At 40.8% G+C, this 16,128-nt stretch overlaps 2 protein-coding genes and 1 pseudogene across 3 annotated transcripts; 2 read left to right on the forward strand and 1 right to left on the reverse strand.

The window, feature by feature from the left end:
- The first annotated feature begins 871 nt into the window (after positions 1-871).
- Positions 872-5,417, forward strand: PRSS37 (protease, serine 37). Of its 2 annotated transcripts, none has more exons than XM_006777079.1 (5): positions 872-905; positions 1,801-1,942; positions 3,653-3,906; positions 4,517-4,653; positions 5,226-5,417. In XM_006777079.1, the coding sequence occupies exons 1-5, from the start codon at positions 872-874 to the stop codon at positions 5,364-5,366; spliced, it is 708 nt and encodes a 235-aa protein (XP_006777142.1). In that variant the 3' UTR covers positions 5,367-5,417. The 2 variants fall into 2 exon arrangements, with proteins under 2 accessions (XP_006777142.1, XP_006777143.1); XM_006777080.1 differs by having other exon boundaries at positions 3,653-3,903.
- Positions 5,418-13,298: 7,881 nt separating this feature from the next.
- Positions 13,299-14,192, reverse strand: TAS2R5 (taste 2 receptor member 5). The gene is given in 1 exon segment (XM_015572668.1): positions 13,299-14,192. A coding segment is annotated over 1 exon segment (894 nt).
- Positions 14,193-14,994: 802 nt separating this feature from the next.
- LOC107185183 lies at positions 14,995-15,503 on the forward strand (annotated as a pseudogene).
- Positions 15,504-16,128: the final 625 nt, after the last annotated feature.

The raw sequence follows: 16,128 nt of genomic DNA on the forward strand, positions 1-16,128 counted from the left end.
TAAGCCTTCAATGGGTGTTAGCTATCAGCATTACTGCTCTTTTTCTTGTTAAAGTGTGTTCCCAATTATTCCAAGATGAAAGAGGCAGATAATCGACTGAGAAATCTTTTCATTAGGTTAAAAAACCACTTAGAGATCCTGCCTTCTTAACTGTCATCAACATACAGTAGATCCTATAGCTGATGTAATCTAGAATTCAAAGCATTCTCCAAATGTCAAAATAACTGCTCTATGAATGCTTTTTATTCCTATATTTTCTTAGCTCAAAAATGTTGATCAGGACGGCTAGACTAAGTTGGTGATGACCGAGTGATGAAACAGTGACCACAGGGAAAGATGAAGCTAGTGTAATAAAGAAGGGAGGGGCTGAGGGAAAGTATAAATAACTACTGGGGGGGTTCAGAGCAAACTTGGGGGCACTGTCTTCTTGAGTTAAGGTGCAGAATCCTGTCCCCTATAGTACTGGCCTCAGACACTCCATGGGGAATATAAGTCGAGTCTAGAGCTCCCTTTCCCACAGGCAGCTGAACTACTTTTAGTCAGGTGAGCTTTTAGGAACAGCAGATAGAGAAACCTGGATCCAGAAGTCTGAAGAGATAGGCTTCTTTTTCCTTCCTTCCCTGAAAGACCCCAATAGAGGTATAGTCCCCTCCTTCCCTGGTGCAGAAGGGCCTCCATTTGTTTATGTAGAACCCTCTTCCATCCCCTTTTAAGCCGAGAGCTGCTTTCCAATCTCATTGCCATTGCGTGTCCCCTATACTAACTATATCCACTGATTCTACCAGGTGTTCTCAAGGAGAAGACTGAGCTGAAAAAGTTCCATACTCTACTGATCATCTTCTACATGTCACAGGGAAAGATCTAGATTGCTATGAAATTTATCTTCTGTTTGAGTGTCCTTGTTGGTATGTATACATGACCTTCTAATCTATCCTGTAAGATATAGATTAATGTAGGATGGAGTAAGGCAGATGCGTGTGTAGAAGGTGCAAAAAAGAGTCAAGAGAAAGGGTCATGAGCAGAATTGGCGTTTTCCCTTCCTCTGCCCCATTCAAGGGCTCTCAGGACAGGTTGAGCCCACTCTTCCAGTGCTAAGAGTTGGTTTGAATTTACTACCAGACTTTATTTTATTTGTATATTTTTGCACTTACATGGTTTATTTGTTGCTTCTTATTTTAGACCATTGAATCACTGGATTTAATTATTTTTAACTTAAAGAAAAGTTACCAATATTTCCTTTGCTGTTTCATATTTATAAATATTATTTATACAATTTAATATGTATGATGTTCCATTTGGACATGTACTTTTTCATTTCAATGTCCAACATCACTGTATTGAACATTTATGTTTCCAATGTTTAGCTACTACAAAGAGTGATAAAATGAGCATACTTATTCATTATCTTTGTCTACATCTGATTATTTTAGTAGAATGGGTTATTGGGGCTGGAACTATTAGATCACAGGTGATGAACCATTTGTAATTCTTGATACCTATTTCTAAATTGTTTTTCAAAAAGTAACAATCAATTCACATTCCTACAAACAGTGAATGAGAGTCCTTCTCATTGTACTTTCCTTGATTGAATCTTATCAACATTAAACAAAAATGATTATTGTAAATATAAGATAAAATGGTATGTCATTTCAATTTACATTTTTATTAGGAAAAAATGTCAAATATGTCCTGGCCAATTACTTCTTTAAAATTGTACATATTCCTTTTCAACTAGGAAATTATTGATGGTATTATTTGTAATAAGAATGTCCTATATATGAAGATATTTTATTTTCTCAGGAGCATTTTTCTTCACTCACTCGTCTGTGCAGAAAGAAGACCATGCTCCCTATTTGGCATACCTCAAGTCTCACTTCAACCCCTGTGTGGGTGTCCTCATCAAAAAAAACTGGGTGCTGGCCCCAGCTCACTGCTACTTAACGTGAGTGTTGGGCATCCCCAACCCCCTCCAAAACAGCTACCACTCATTCTATATCAGTGGTTCTCAAATAGAGGCAACTTTCCCTCCAGGGCACATTTGGCAAAGTCCAAAGATATTTTTGGTTGTCGCAATGAAATTGAGATTAGGGGCAGCTGTGCTATTGGCATCTATCTAGTGAATAGAAGCCAGAGCAAGGATACTGCTAAACATCTACAATGCACAGGAGAACCCCCACAACACATAATTACCCAGCCCAAAATGTCAATAGTGTTGCCATTGAAGAACCCTGTTGTAGATATTATGCCTCAGCCTCTCATCAATTTTCTCAAGTTTTGTACTGGCAATATGAATGTGTTTGATAAGTTACGGACCAGCAAATAACTTGTGATGCACTCAAACTGGATAAATTGAGGAGAATTTTCAAAAAGAACTAACAACAAAGGTATGGACAAGGGAAATAGGAACAATACAAAGAACAGCAGTACTCCCGTGGTTAGTATTAGAAAAGTGCAACCCTAGCTGGTTTGGCTCAGTAGACAGAGCATTGGCCCATGGACTGAAGGGCTGCAGGTTCAATTATGGTCAAGGGCCATGTACCTCTGTTGCAGATTCGAGCCCTGGCCCTAGGGTTGGGGCAAGTGCAGGAGGCAACCCATCAATGTGTCTCTCTCACATCGATATTTCTCTCTCTGTCTGTCTCTCCGCCTTCCTTCCACTCTCTCTAAAAATCAGTGGAAAAATATCCTCCAGTAAGGATTAACAAACAACAAAGAAAGGTGTAGTTACTACCCCTAGACCTAAAGGGGTGAGGAGAGAATGGGTACAAATTGGGAGGAGAAAGAGAGGGGATAGGGGAAGCAGAGCTAAAGGAATCATTTTATAAAAAGACCACCTTATATGAGTTGTAACCTTTGGTCATAAGACACAGCCAACAGCCAATCTGTGGCAACCTGCAGGAAAGGAGCCAGGAGGATAAATACTCCGACCTCACACTTCTTCCTATGGTTACTTTCTAGTGCTTCCTACTAGCCAAAACCCACTGATTTAATCAACATATATCATGTTACAAAGGTACAGAGCAGGACAAAGTAAAACTGGGAGTGGATCTGATGAAGCAAACAGGAGCTACCCAACATTCAAGTCATCCCATTCTCTTACCTCTGCCAGAACAGAAATGCCCAACTGGATAGGTTGGCGCTGGAAAGAAGGGAAATAATGTATCTGTACTGTGCACAATTTTTTTTCATTCTTTATGGTTGAAAGTATTACATATGTCTCCCTTTTCCCCCATTGACCTCTCCCTGCCCGCTCCTGCCCCTCAGCATGGGCCCTCACTCCCCTACTGTCTGTGTCTGTTGGTTATCCATGCACAATATCCCTCTCCTCTACATTAAGGACACTGCATGAAAACATAGTAGTTAAAGGCTCCGCCACTGGCTACGGGACTAAGGGTGAATACTCTTATGTGCCTCCATGACTTTATCTGAAAAACGGGGATTAAAAGTAGAATTCACTTCATTAGTTTGTTGGAGTGTTAAATGAGGTAATCCAGAATCCAGATGGAGTCCTTGGCACAGTACCTGGCACATTGTGACATTCAATATCAGCTTTGGTGATGGTGATAGTGATGGTGATGGTGATGACAATGATGATGATGGTGATGGTGATGATGGTGATGACAGTGATTACTTCCAAACCCTCTCCCTCCAGAAATCTGAAAGTGTTGCTGGGAAATTTCAAGATCAGAGTCAAAGATGGGACAGAGCAGACCATTAGCCCCATCAATATTATCCGCTACTGGAACTTCAGTGATAGCTACCCCCAGGATGACCTCATGCTCATTAAGCTGGCCAAGTCAGCCAACTTCAGCCACAAAGTCCAGCCCCTCGCCCTCGCCACCAGCAACGTCCGGCCAGGCACCGTCTGTCTGCTTTCAGGTCTGGACTGGAGTCATGACAACAGTGGTGAGTGCACCTCTCACAGCAAGTCAGAGCCATCAATTTTCCCTCAAGAGGACCACTCATGTCTGTAGAGATGAGGGGAGGAGATTGGGAGGATTGAGGGCAGGGAGAGACTACAGGAGCAGTTTGGCAAAAAGAGACCCCCCCCACCCCAGAAGTCCAAAGCTCCTCCTTTGCAGGGATGGAGCTTTGCAGGGATGCAGCCCCCACTGCCTCTTTAGGGCTTCGGCAGCTAGATCACAGGCCACCTCACTTTACAGAGGACAAGGGTCCTGATTGTCAGAGGCAGGATTCATATTAAAGAGGCTGTGTTCCACCCTCTCATATAAGCTTGTTAATATGCAGAGGAGACCTCTGAGGACTTGAGTCAGGTCACCTCCTATTCCTGCAAGCCTGGACACAGAGTAGAAAGAAAACTCTGCTTCTTACAGAGACATAAATGCTATTTCAAAATCCTCAGGACTGACTCCATAAATGTCCAGGATCATTTCCTCCCCTTTTCTCATTCCTCCTTTTTCTCAGACACACAACCAGAACCCTGGTTGCAGTAGAGAATGGAAGGGCTAAGTACCAGATTGAACAGGAAGGGTTCTCTCTCCCTGTCTCCCCTCAGGCAGGCACCCTGACCTGAGGCAGACCCTGGAGGCCCCTGTGATGTCTGATAAAGAGTGTCAAACAACCGAGCAAGGAAAAAGCCACAGGAACGCCTTATGTGTGAAATTTGTCAAAGTGTTCAGCCGAATTTTTGGGGTAATCTTTCCTCTATTTTCAGCTTTCATGAATATGTATGTATCTAGTTAATCACTTAATCCTGATATTTAAAAAAAATAGAAAGTTTTCATCCTCTCAAATTTTTTGAGAATCTGATATGGCTGCAGCAAGCCCAGGTTGTTTCTTCAGTAATGGGCTCTCCTTACAAATGTCTTTATTCATTTAAGGGCTTCGTGTCGGGCCTGCAGTTCATAATACTTTTATTCTCATAGCTGCAAGTGAAAATGGACATTGCTGACAAAAATAATTTACACTTTTCACAAATTGAAGCTGGCTTCACCAGTTCAAATAAATGGGGTTTGACTCATTTTACATGCAAGTTCTGAAGAGGTTTTTCTCTAACTTTCGCAAGATCACATAAGGCTAATTACAACAAATCCAGATAAATGTCTCTAGAGCTTCCTGTCTTCCAGTTCAGTGCTCTGGTCATGACCCAGCATGCTACCTCTAGGCAGGGCTCACCCATGTTGGGGACTAGGGGGCACCCTTGAGGAAAAAAATCTGACCATCTCTCTCTCTCTGTGTCCCTCTCTCTGCACCATCTCTGATAGGAAGTGGCTGTCGCTACTGTCATCTGCAAAAACAAGCTCCAGGGGATCGAGGTCGGACACTTCATGGGTGGGGATGTCGGCATCTACACCAATGTTTACAAATATATACCCTGGATTGAGAACACCACTAAAGACAAATGAGACCCTGCTACTCGCTCTGCAGCCCACCAGCTCCACACCCGACTCTGCTACTTCCCCCAAACTCAAAATAAAAGTGTCCAGATAGAAATATCTGGAAGTATCATACAAGTAGCCTATGTTTTCTTATTTGATGGGGAGAACCAGGGGGAAAAAATGAAGTTAGCACTTGTTACACTGGATTGGGGGTCATCTACTATCTCATTTAATGCTCATAACAAACCTTTGAGGTTATCTTTTATCCCCACATTATAAATGAGAAAATTCTGACTGAAAGTGGTAACTTAACATTGTCCATAGCTGGTAGATATCAGATCCTGGAGTGGAACCCCAAGAAGTCAGATTCTCAATCCCATGCTCTTACCCTCAAAATTACAGGAGAGTCCATGTGGCATCACAGCACATATTGTCTTCTCTTTTCCTGCTACCTCTTTTTATCATTCAAAGGGCTTAAAGCTCTCATTTGGGGCTCACCCCTGGTTGCTGGCATAAGCTTTCCTATGAATAGCCATGCTTGATTCCACTAATGTACTGTCTGCAGCATGCAGCAGGGAGAGAGCTAGTGGATGGACAGAAAGTAAAAAATGGAACTCCAGAAAAGAGTCAATAGCCATGAATCAAGTAAAAAAGGAGGCCGGCAGTTCCAGAGCAAGGTGAATAAGTCACCCACATACAAGAAGAGCATACTCTCAGGGAAGCAGCAGAGCCCAAGAGGTAGAGGTGGCTGAGAGGAGGTGATGGATGGGTATAAATTGGACTTAGCCACAGATCATAAGATTAACAAGGTCAAGAAAGTGGGTACCAGTCTTCTTGTTGAGAAGTTGGTAAAACACCTATCCAGATATGGAATTCAATACATAAGAGGTTGGGGCATATAGAACAAGGATGGGTAAAATAATCTCCCAGAAGAAGATACAGGAAGCAATCACACCGTATACTTGGGCAATATTTTTTATTCTGAGGGTTTAAAGTACAACCTATACTTTATGACTTGTGTTAGACATAAAAATGCCCCCCATAAAGATGTCCACATCCTAACCCCCAGAACCCATGAATATGGTATCTTACATGGAAAAATGCAGCTCTGTGGATGTGCTCATGTTTATGGACATTAAAATGGGGAAATTATCCTGGATTATCTGGTTGAACCAATGTAATCACAGGGGCCCTTCAAAGTAGAAGAGGAAGGCAGGATATTTGGCCAGAGAGATGAGACAACAGAAAAAGAGGCAGTGGAGATTCAAAGGATGAGAAGGACCTGACCCATCATTGTAGCCTTTGAAGATGGAAGAAGGGAGCTGCAAGGCAAGAAATGTAAATAGTCTCTAGAAACTGAGAAGGACCCTCAGCCACTAATTAGCAAGGACACAGGGACTTCAACCCCCTCTAAAACTGCTCTTTCTAGCCCTAACCAGTTTGGCTCAGTGGATACAGTATCAACCTGGGGACTGAAGGGTCCCAGGTTCAATTCCGGGCAGGGCATGTACCTTGGTTATGGGCACATCCCCAGTACAGGGTGTGCAAAAGGCAGCTGATCAATGTTTCTCTCTCATCAATGTTTCTAACTCTCTATATACCTATCCCTTCCTCTCTGTAAAAAGTCAATAAAATATATTTTTTTAAATAAAACTGCTCTTTCTAAATCACCAATGAGTTGTATATTTTTAAACCTAAAGGTCAATTCTCAGCTCTCCTTTTGCATGATATTATCAGCATCATTTGACAAAGTTAGTCATTTCCTCTTCCTGTACTTGGCCTCCAGGACATCATGATCTTTTGTTCACCAGCTACTTCTTTCCAGTCTCCTCTACTAATAACACCATATTTCTATAATCTCTCAACGTCAGAGTTCCCCGAGTTTTAGTCTTGGACTTCTTCTTTTATCTATATACACTCACTTCCTTATTGACCTATACCAGTCTTATGATTTTAAACATCATATTTAATCTAACAACTCCCAAATGTACATCTCCAGTTTGATCATTTCCCTTGACTTCCATATGTTCAGCTCTCTACTCAACATCTCCAATAAACATCTCAGATATAACTTGTCCAAAACAAAACTCCAAATCTTACCCCCAGATCAATATACTTCACCCACTGTCTTCCCCAGATAAGCTGATGACCCTGAAAGTTACTCAGGCCAAAAATGTTAGAATCACTTTTTTCCCCTCATTTTAAAATTCTTTAAAAAGTGGTATGACTGTTGAAAGAAAAATTTATAACACTGTATGATGGGATTTTCAATGTATTTTTCAATATTATTAGCCTTTTTATTATTGTTCTAGACAGTATTACAGATGTCTTCAATCCCCCCTTTTTCTCTCTCCTCCCAGCCCCTGCCCCACCCTGGCCTTCACCACACTATTGTCTGTATTTATTGGTTATGCATATAAGTATATAAATTCTTTGGTTAATCTCTTCCCATCTCCCTCCACCCCCAAGATATATTGAGTAGCCAATAAGAAGAAGACAAATATTGCATGATCTTACTCAGGAGTAGAATCTAATGAACATAATAAACTGATAAACAAAATAGGTACAGAGGCATCGAACAGAATGATTTCTGATTCCTCTATTCTCTGATATCTCATATCCATTCTATAGCTAAATCCTGTCAGTTCTACCTTTAAAACATTGCAACAATCTTTATGTCTTTAATGTCTTTAATATGTCTTTGAGTGTAAATTCAGTGTTTGTACATATAGAGTTAAGCAATTATCACCACTATTTAATTTTAGAATATTTTTGTGATCGCTAAAGAATCTCTACACACATAAGCAATCACTACCCATTTTCTCTATATTTTGCCCCCTGGAAACCACTAATCTACTTACAATCACTATAGATTTTCCTCCTCTGGACCTTTCATATAGTAAGTGGAATCATATGATATATATAGTCTTTTATGACAGGCTTTTTTCACTCAGCATTGTTTTCAATTTGTACCGATGTTGTAGCATGTATGAGAACTTCTTCCCTTTTTATGACTGAATAATATTCTATTGATATATATATATATATATATATATATATATATACACAATGATATTTTATTTTAGGCAGAAAAAACATTTCTAAACTTTTCTCCTTGGTGTTGTTTGAAATTAAGAATAAAACATTTACTAGAATAAAATGTAATGCAGAATCTTGTTGACCTACACTCTGCTGATTCTGGATCTGCTCTTTCATAAAGCTCTATAAGCTTTCCTTTTACCTTCGATATTCTTAAGTTTTTCTATAATGTGCGTAAGAGTGAAGGGTTCTGTCCCAACTTATTCATCCTGTTTCACACCCTGTGAGCCTTTTCAATCTAGTTTTTTTCATTTATTTTGTTTATTTGTCTTATCTATTTACTCAGTGCAATTCTTGGTCATTAATTCTTTAAGTAATTCATTCCTTCTTTTCATTTTTAACAACTCCTTCTGGAAATCCATTTACACAGTCACTTACCCTGTTATTTCTTTTATCTTTTTTTATGATTTGATTTTATTTTACATTAGATGGTGGGCACAAAGCTATCCTCCTTAATAAAGTTGACAATTAGCTTCACTCAGAACATTTTTAATAAACCACATTAACAAAAAGTATTATTGCAAATTGTTCTGCAATCCAAACATACAATAGCTTGGAAAACAACGTTCAGAAAACAAAAGCCAATGTAAAAAGATAGATAAAAACAGCTAGAACAATGCAGATTTTGTATGGCCCTGATTTCACCATTTCTTACTGTATCGTCAAAGTCAAAAATCCTTTCCCTCCACTGGCTCCATTGCTCGGGACTTAAAAAAACAAACAAAACACCTTTCTTCCTGAATTCAGTTCACCTCAGGATCCACCCAGCATTCTCTAGTTATAGGCCTTTTCCTTTAAAGTCCCCAACGCTGACATACCTTGTTTTCCCAACCTGAGATGTGTTACCCTGTCTGCTGCTGCTGCTCTGCTTGGAGGATGGCAGAGCTCTTGACGTTTCATCTTTCTTTTGCTTCTTTACAGCTTTTTCTGGAGTAATGTGCTTCTTCCTCTTTCACTCTGTCACCTTCGCTGTCAGAATCACTGCCAGAAGAGCTCAAAGAAACAAGTTCTTTGATTTAGACACCGCTCTGCCCCCACCCTGTTATTTCTGTGTCAAACAGCCTTTCTTCTCTTTTACATGTTCCATCTCTTTATTACTTCCCAACACATTCTAAGAGAGTTATTTGAATTGGCCTTCCCATTCATCAGTTCATCATTAGCTGTGTCGATTCTGCTGCTTAATCTAATTGTTGAGTACTGAAGGGAAATCAGACTTGTCCTCTCCCCAGGACTGTCCACTAGGGCAGGAGTGTAACCTACAGTCCGCCAACCAGAGGCCATGGCCAGGATTTTGGACCTTGGAGCTGTGACACAACAGGACCCATTCACAGAGGCAGTAGCAGTGTCCAGACCCAACATTGACAGGTGCAATGGGGGGGGGGGGGGGGATGCCAGTATCAGTCCTGTACAGTGACTTGGTTGTGTTCTCAGATGTTTAAACCCTCTTAGTTCCCATATTGACACTGACTCTCTGGCCTTCTCATGGATTCTTTGAGACAGCCTATTCTCTTCCAACAGGTTTACTCTCTCATATGAAGTTGAACATATGAATTGGGTCCTGGGAGAAGTATAGGAGAGTTGAAGCGCCAATTACTTCCTTCTACATAATTCAGATTCTGTAGATACTGTCGTAAGTTGTGGTTCAAATAAATAAAGTTTAAAAACACAGTACTTAAAGTTTTAAAATGACTTACTGGTAGAATGACAAATAAATAAAACTAATCAAATTTAGGAGAGGGGAACAGATTTGTGGTTAAGTGAGATACTCCCCCAACTTTGATGAATGGGATTCAGAGTTAAAGTTCAAAGTTGATAAAACCAAGTAAGAGAAGCAAATCTTATTATTTAGAGTTGTGAAAATAATCACTGGAAGAACTAAGGTAAATGGTAAAATATGACTCTATTTGGTTAGTGAGACATACTAGAGAGTAGAATGGGCAAGTGTTGCATTTCATTTTCTACACCATTTAAATATTTTTCAGTCCTCCTGTGGCCACATCATCACAGATCATACCTCATGATAGAAAGGAATGCTAGTGTAGTAATATGTACATACAGGTGCGCATGGAGCCAACTGCAGTGCCGCAGCTCTGAGAATGCAAACTATGAAAGATTTAATTACATAGGAATCAAGTCAAGAACACAGATTTGCCTCCAGATTTGTTTTCTTGGATAAAACACAAAGCAGCCTCACACCCATCATGAGCTAAATCAGGTTCAGAAAAGCAAGGAAATCCAATCCCAAAAGGTGACTGGGAAAATGCAAGTGTTTTATCCCTAGGAAAAGCAAGTCTTAAAAATGTCCATCTGTCATGATTTGACCTTGACTCCCAGGCCAAAACCGAACTTGCAAGATTAGTTGCTTATTTAATCTGTTTAAAAATACTCATAAACTTGAGCATTCCACAGGCTAAGGCTAGCATAAATTCTTTCAAGTATGAACAAGAGGGACTTAAGATTTACTGGAATACACAACAAGACTTGGAGTCCAAAATTCTGGGACTATTTTACCTGCATTTTTATCAATTGATAGTTGATGATCATCACTCCAACCCAAGTATTTTTGTCTATAAAATGGGCTTAGCATCACTAACTGCATAGAGTTGCTATTAAAACGTAATTAAATTATGGACTATATACTGGATAAAATGTAAAGTCCTAAAAAAATATTAGGTGCTATTATTATCATTACAACAGTTGGTCACAAAGGACATCTGCATAAACATAGCCATGGCATAATGAAAAATTCATCCTGCTACTAAAAATAGAACCAAGGAGAAGCATCTCTCTACATGAAAAGATGGATTATCCCAGAAGGCAAAAGATGGTGCTTGACCTCACACAACTCACAGTGGTGTCAGTGGAGCCAGCTCTTCCCTTAAGGACTCGCATCCACATGGACCTATCATGAACCTCAGCCCACAACTTTCAGTAAGGAAAAGACATAGGTTGGAGAAAATAGATTAATAAAATAGATTAACATGATATATAAGAAGTGAAAAAAAATAGGTATATTAAGGATTGTCCATTAGATTCCAGCCCCCCTAGAACTAAACCTAAGTCATGTGTTTAAACAAGGCTAAAACTTAAGGCTGAGAAAGTACATAGAGAGAGGGATGGGATTCGGGGAAGGCAAAGCTAGCTCTTCAGGAAGGTAGCATGTCCAGGAAAGAGCCCTGACCCAGCAGTCAGGACACGAAGCTCTGGTCCCAGCACTGCCATAGGCTCTCTAGGAACCTCTGGGCCGGCCATGACCCTCTCTGGGCCTGAGTTTCTTTATAATATAAAGAGAGAGAGAAGTTGTAAGATTAATGAGCACAGCAAACCGATCATTTAGAACAGGGGTCCTCAACAACTACGGCCCGTGGGCCACATGCAAATACAAATATTGTATTTGTTCCCATTTTGTTTTTTTACTTCAAAATAAGATATGTACAGTGTGCATAGGAATTTGTTCATAGTTTTTTTTTTTTAAACTATAGTCCGGCCCTCCAACAGTCTGAGGGACAGTGAACTGGCCCCCTGTTTAAAAAGTTTGAACCAATGGATATAAGACACTGCAGGTAGGGGAGGCCAGGGTATTGTCAAGGGCGGGGGAAAAAAAGGAGACATATGTAATACTTTTTGTAATACTTTAAGCAATAAAACAAAACAAAAACAAGTTTGAGGACCCCTGATTTAGAAAATATTTACTAAGTGCCTATGATGGGCTAGATGGTATTCTAGGCACCAGGAACCTAGAAGAAAACAAAAGTAGATAGAGTTCCTGATGCTACGGAGCTGAGTCTACATCAACTCGAAGACATGCATGCTCAGACTCCGGCTTCAGGCTACAGAAATGCCAGCGTGGGCAGTGTGGATGGTACATGACCAGAGAGGATGCGGCCTGACCTCTTCAATGAGAATTGTTCTTTTTGAGAGCAGAGCAAGTGCCCCTCACACCCTTCTTGCCCCAGTCCAACTTTGGACTTTGAAGCTTAATACAGGTCATAGTGGCTAACTGACTTTTATGACTCAAAGAACCTTCCAGAAATATGAAGATGATTTGTTGTTGTTTTTTAATTAGATAACTAGACCTACTATCTTAAGTAAATGAGAAAATTATTAGATATATCTCTTTTTAAAAGCTTATCCAAAATGACTAACATTAATACATAGGTGAATTTTCATAAAAATTCATAATCACTGAATTAATTGTTCCTAATCTCTGTTTTCTATAATAGAAAAATGTAACTTATAGATGTAATTTTAAAAGAAATTAATTACTTAATATATATATATATAGAACAGAGCATCCTTTTACCAAACATAAAGCCCAAGTGTTGATTTCTTTTTTCTTTTTCTCTTTATTTAAATATTTTATTGTTGACACTGTTGCAGATGTCCCCTATTTTCTCCCCCTTTGCCCACCTCCACCCAAGCCTCTGCCCTCCGGGGTTGATTTCTATAATACATGAAAATAATGTACTTTGCATTGCCAAGAGAGAAATAATTTGATTTTTTAAAGTATATTTTTATTGATTTCAGAAAGAGGAAGAGAGAAAGAGAGCAAGATAAAAACATCAATGATGAGAGAGAATCATTGATCGGCTGTCGCCTGTATGCCCCTCACTGGGGATTGAGCCACAATCTGGTCATGTGCCCGACTGGGAATCAAACTGTGATCTCCTGGTTCATGGATCAACATTCAACCACTGAACCATACCAGCCTGGCAGTATTGACTTTTATTCTGTATTTTCTGTTGCCCATTTGTGTGAAAAAAGGAAAAATTTAAAAGATGTAAAAGTCTTATAGAGCTCTATCAAAGGAGTGCCTCAAGAGAGCATCCTGATCACTGCTTTCTCTGCAGCTCACAAGCCTCAGGACTTCCAAGCACGGCCCGCTGTCTTCCACAGGATTCTCTGACAAGCCTGCTTTATCCTGGGATTCCCCATGATCAATAAGACAGAATGAAGAGAAGGATAGGCAGCCATGACTGTCTCCGAGATGAAGATAGTGGTGAGATCAACAGGAGAAGTCTTGGATTTGATAGAGTAGGGGCTGGCCACGATGTAAACCAAGTAAAGTATAAGGAAGCAGACCAAGGACTTCAGGACAGTGATGTGAGCCTTGGCTCGAGCATCATTCCGGCCAGCTGTATGGACCTTCATCTTCTTATGATGTCTATACAGAGAGACCATTAACATCCCAGAGGAAATTAGAAACACCAAGAAAGGAAACCCACTTCCTGCATTGAGCTGTAATATATACAGATACTGCCAATCTGAAAGGGAGTACAGAATGCTGCTGTTTCCTTGGAAAGGACTATGGGGCTTTAAGCCAACATCGGCTATAATTAGCAGATTGATCAGGAGGCACCCCAGAAGACACCAGGCACTCAGGCTATATGCCCTCTGCTTCAGCCATAGGTAGACAGGGTGTTCAAAGGTCATGATCTTCTTGCAGTAGAAGACACTGAGGAAAGTGGCAAACCACAGGCTGGCCTGGCTGACCACAACCCAGAAGACACTGATATAGCGAAACCAGATGCAGCTCTTGAAAATTGAAAACAGTATTAGGTCCACCATAATCAGGCACTGCAGGAGAAGTCAGCAGCCAGCCAGGCCCAGGACAATGAGTTTGTAGGAGGACTCCTTGCATTTTCTTACCCATTCTACAAAACTCCAGACCACAAGGACTCCATTTCCAACCAGGCCAATGAGAAATTCGGTCACTGCCACCACCATCAGCAGTCCTAGGGTGGCAATATGCATGGCTGAGGAAGGGGTCCCTCACGACAGGCTCAGGAGGTGCCCTGCTTCCCTGCTGATGAACGTGTACGGCTCCTGGCTGAGCTTCAGATCCCCTGAGGGTGACACCACACTCACGGTAAATTTTCACACCACAAAATGTGGATTTAGCCTTGCCCTTCTGTAACCTGTCCTCAAGCAGAGTCTGAACAGCTGTGACCAGGAACAGACAGTTCAGAAGTTATGATCCCCTCTGTATTTGCATACACATGAATGAACTCTGACCCTAGACTCAGAGATATGAAACAGAACAGACACTAACTTTCCTCCTCCAGGGTCACGAGCTAACATCTAGACACCAGCATGTAATATGATAAGACCTCCCAACAAGAAAGGTGGGATCAAAACATTCTCAGATTCCATACCTTGCCAGATGTGAGCTCTTATGTATAAAAATAAATTTTATTTGCATATAAAGAACTTTGAACATATAGGCATAAAAGCTGAATAAATGCAGACATTTTAAAAATATTTCATTATCAAAGAGATAGAAGTAGGGGAAGTTTTGAGAAGAAACCAATCAAAGAACCAAACATTAAGTGCCAAATAATAAAAAATATAGGTTAGGTAGAGAAGCCATTCTTATTAATCAGGATCTTGAAGTCACTTGCCCTTTATGATAACGATCATCGCACACTTGACTTGGCATATACCTCACATTAAGGTCTTAGAGAAAGGAAATGAGGAAGAAGATGAGCTCAAAGAAGTGAAAAAAAAAAAAAAAGACTAGCACAGTTATCAAAAAATATAGGAAATGTGGGAGACTTCGCAAGAGCCTCTCTCTCTTGCAGCTCGGCCACCAACATGCCATCCAGACTAAGGAAAACCAGAAAACTTTCAGGCCACATGAGCCATGGCCACAGCTGCATTGGCAAACACAGGAAACACCTTGGGTGGGGGTGTGGGGGCACAGGAATTCTGGTGGCTTGCATCATCACAGGATCAACTTCGACAAATATCATCTAGGTTACTTTAGTATGAGGCATTACCACCTAAAGAGGAACCAGAGCTTCTGCCCAACTGTCAACCTTGATAAACTGTGGACCCTGGTCAGTGAGCAGACACAGGCAAATGCTGCCAAGAACAAGGCTGGAGCTGCTCCTATCATTGATGTAGTGTGATCGGGCTACAACACAGCTCTGGGGAAGAGAAAGCTCTCCAAGGCAGTCTGTCATCGTGCAGGCCAAATTCTTCAACAGAAGAGCTGAGGAGAAGATTAAGGGTGTTATCGGGTACTGTGTCCTGGTAGCTTGAAGCTACATGGAGGGGAAGTTCATTAAAATGTCCACAAGTAAAAAAAAGAAATATAGGGAATGTGCTTCATTTATTGTCCAGATTCAAACTTCCCTGGGACTGGCCCAACACAGATGTGTTTGTGGAAGACTAAATTCTAAGATGGCCCAAGACTCCCACTCAGAATAATCCTTGAGCTGCAAAAAATGTCTGTACTTATATTACATGGCAAAGATGAAGGGCTTCTGCAGATGTGATTAAGATCCCAAATCATTCAAGTTTGAGTTCATCAAAAAGGAGATTATCCTGGGTGGTCCCAACTTAATCACCTAAGGTCTTGGAAGAGCGACAGGGCTCTCCTGCCAGCCTTGAACAGTCCAGCTGCCACATGGTGAGAAACTGCAGGAAGCCTAGATTCTGAGACTGGCCCCCAGTTGACAGCTAGTAAGAAAACCTTAGTCCTACAACGGCAAAGAACTGAATTCTTTCCACAACCAGTGAGCTCAAAAGAGTGCTCTGAGCTCCAGGGAAAGTACAGCCTAGCCAACATCTTCACTGCATCCTGTGAGACCTTGCAGAGAGAGTCCACTAAGGCTGTGCCCAAACTTCCTGATCCCAGAAGCTGTGACACAACGAATGCATATCCCTTTAAGCTTCTAAGTTTGTG

The sequence above is a fragment of the Myotis davidii genome, unplaced genomic scaffold (genome assembly GCF_000327345.1).
Source record: "Myotis davidii unplaced genomic scaffold, ASM32734v1 scaffold329, whole genome shotgun sequence".
In the NCBI taxonomy this organism is placed as follows: Eukaryota; Metazoa; Chordata; class Mammalia; order Chiroptera; family Vespertilionidae; genus Myotis; species Myotis davidii.

Bases quoted from the DNA above. Each gene is read 5' to 3' on its own strand.
- PRSS37 (XM_006777079.1), top strand. From the start codon at position 872: ATGAAATTTATCTTCTGTTTGAGTGTCCTTGTTG. The intron at 906-1,800 runs GTATGTATACAT...TTATTTTCTCAG, and splicing joins CTGTTTGAGTGTCCTTGTTG to GAGCATTTTTCTTCACTCAC. The intron at 3,907-4,516 runs GTGAGTGCACCT...GTCTCCCCTCAG, and splicing joins CTGGAGTCATGACAACAGTG to GCAGGCACCCTGACCTGAGG.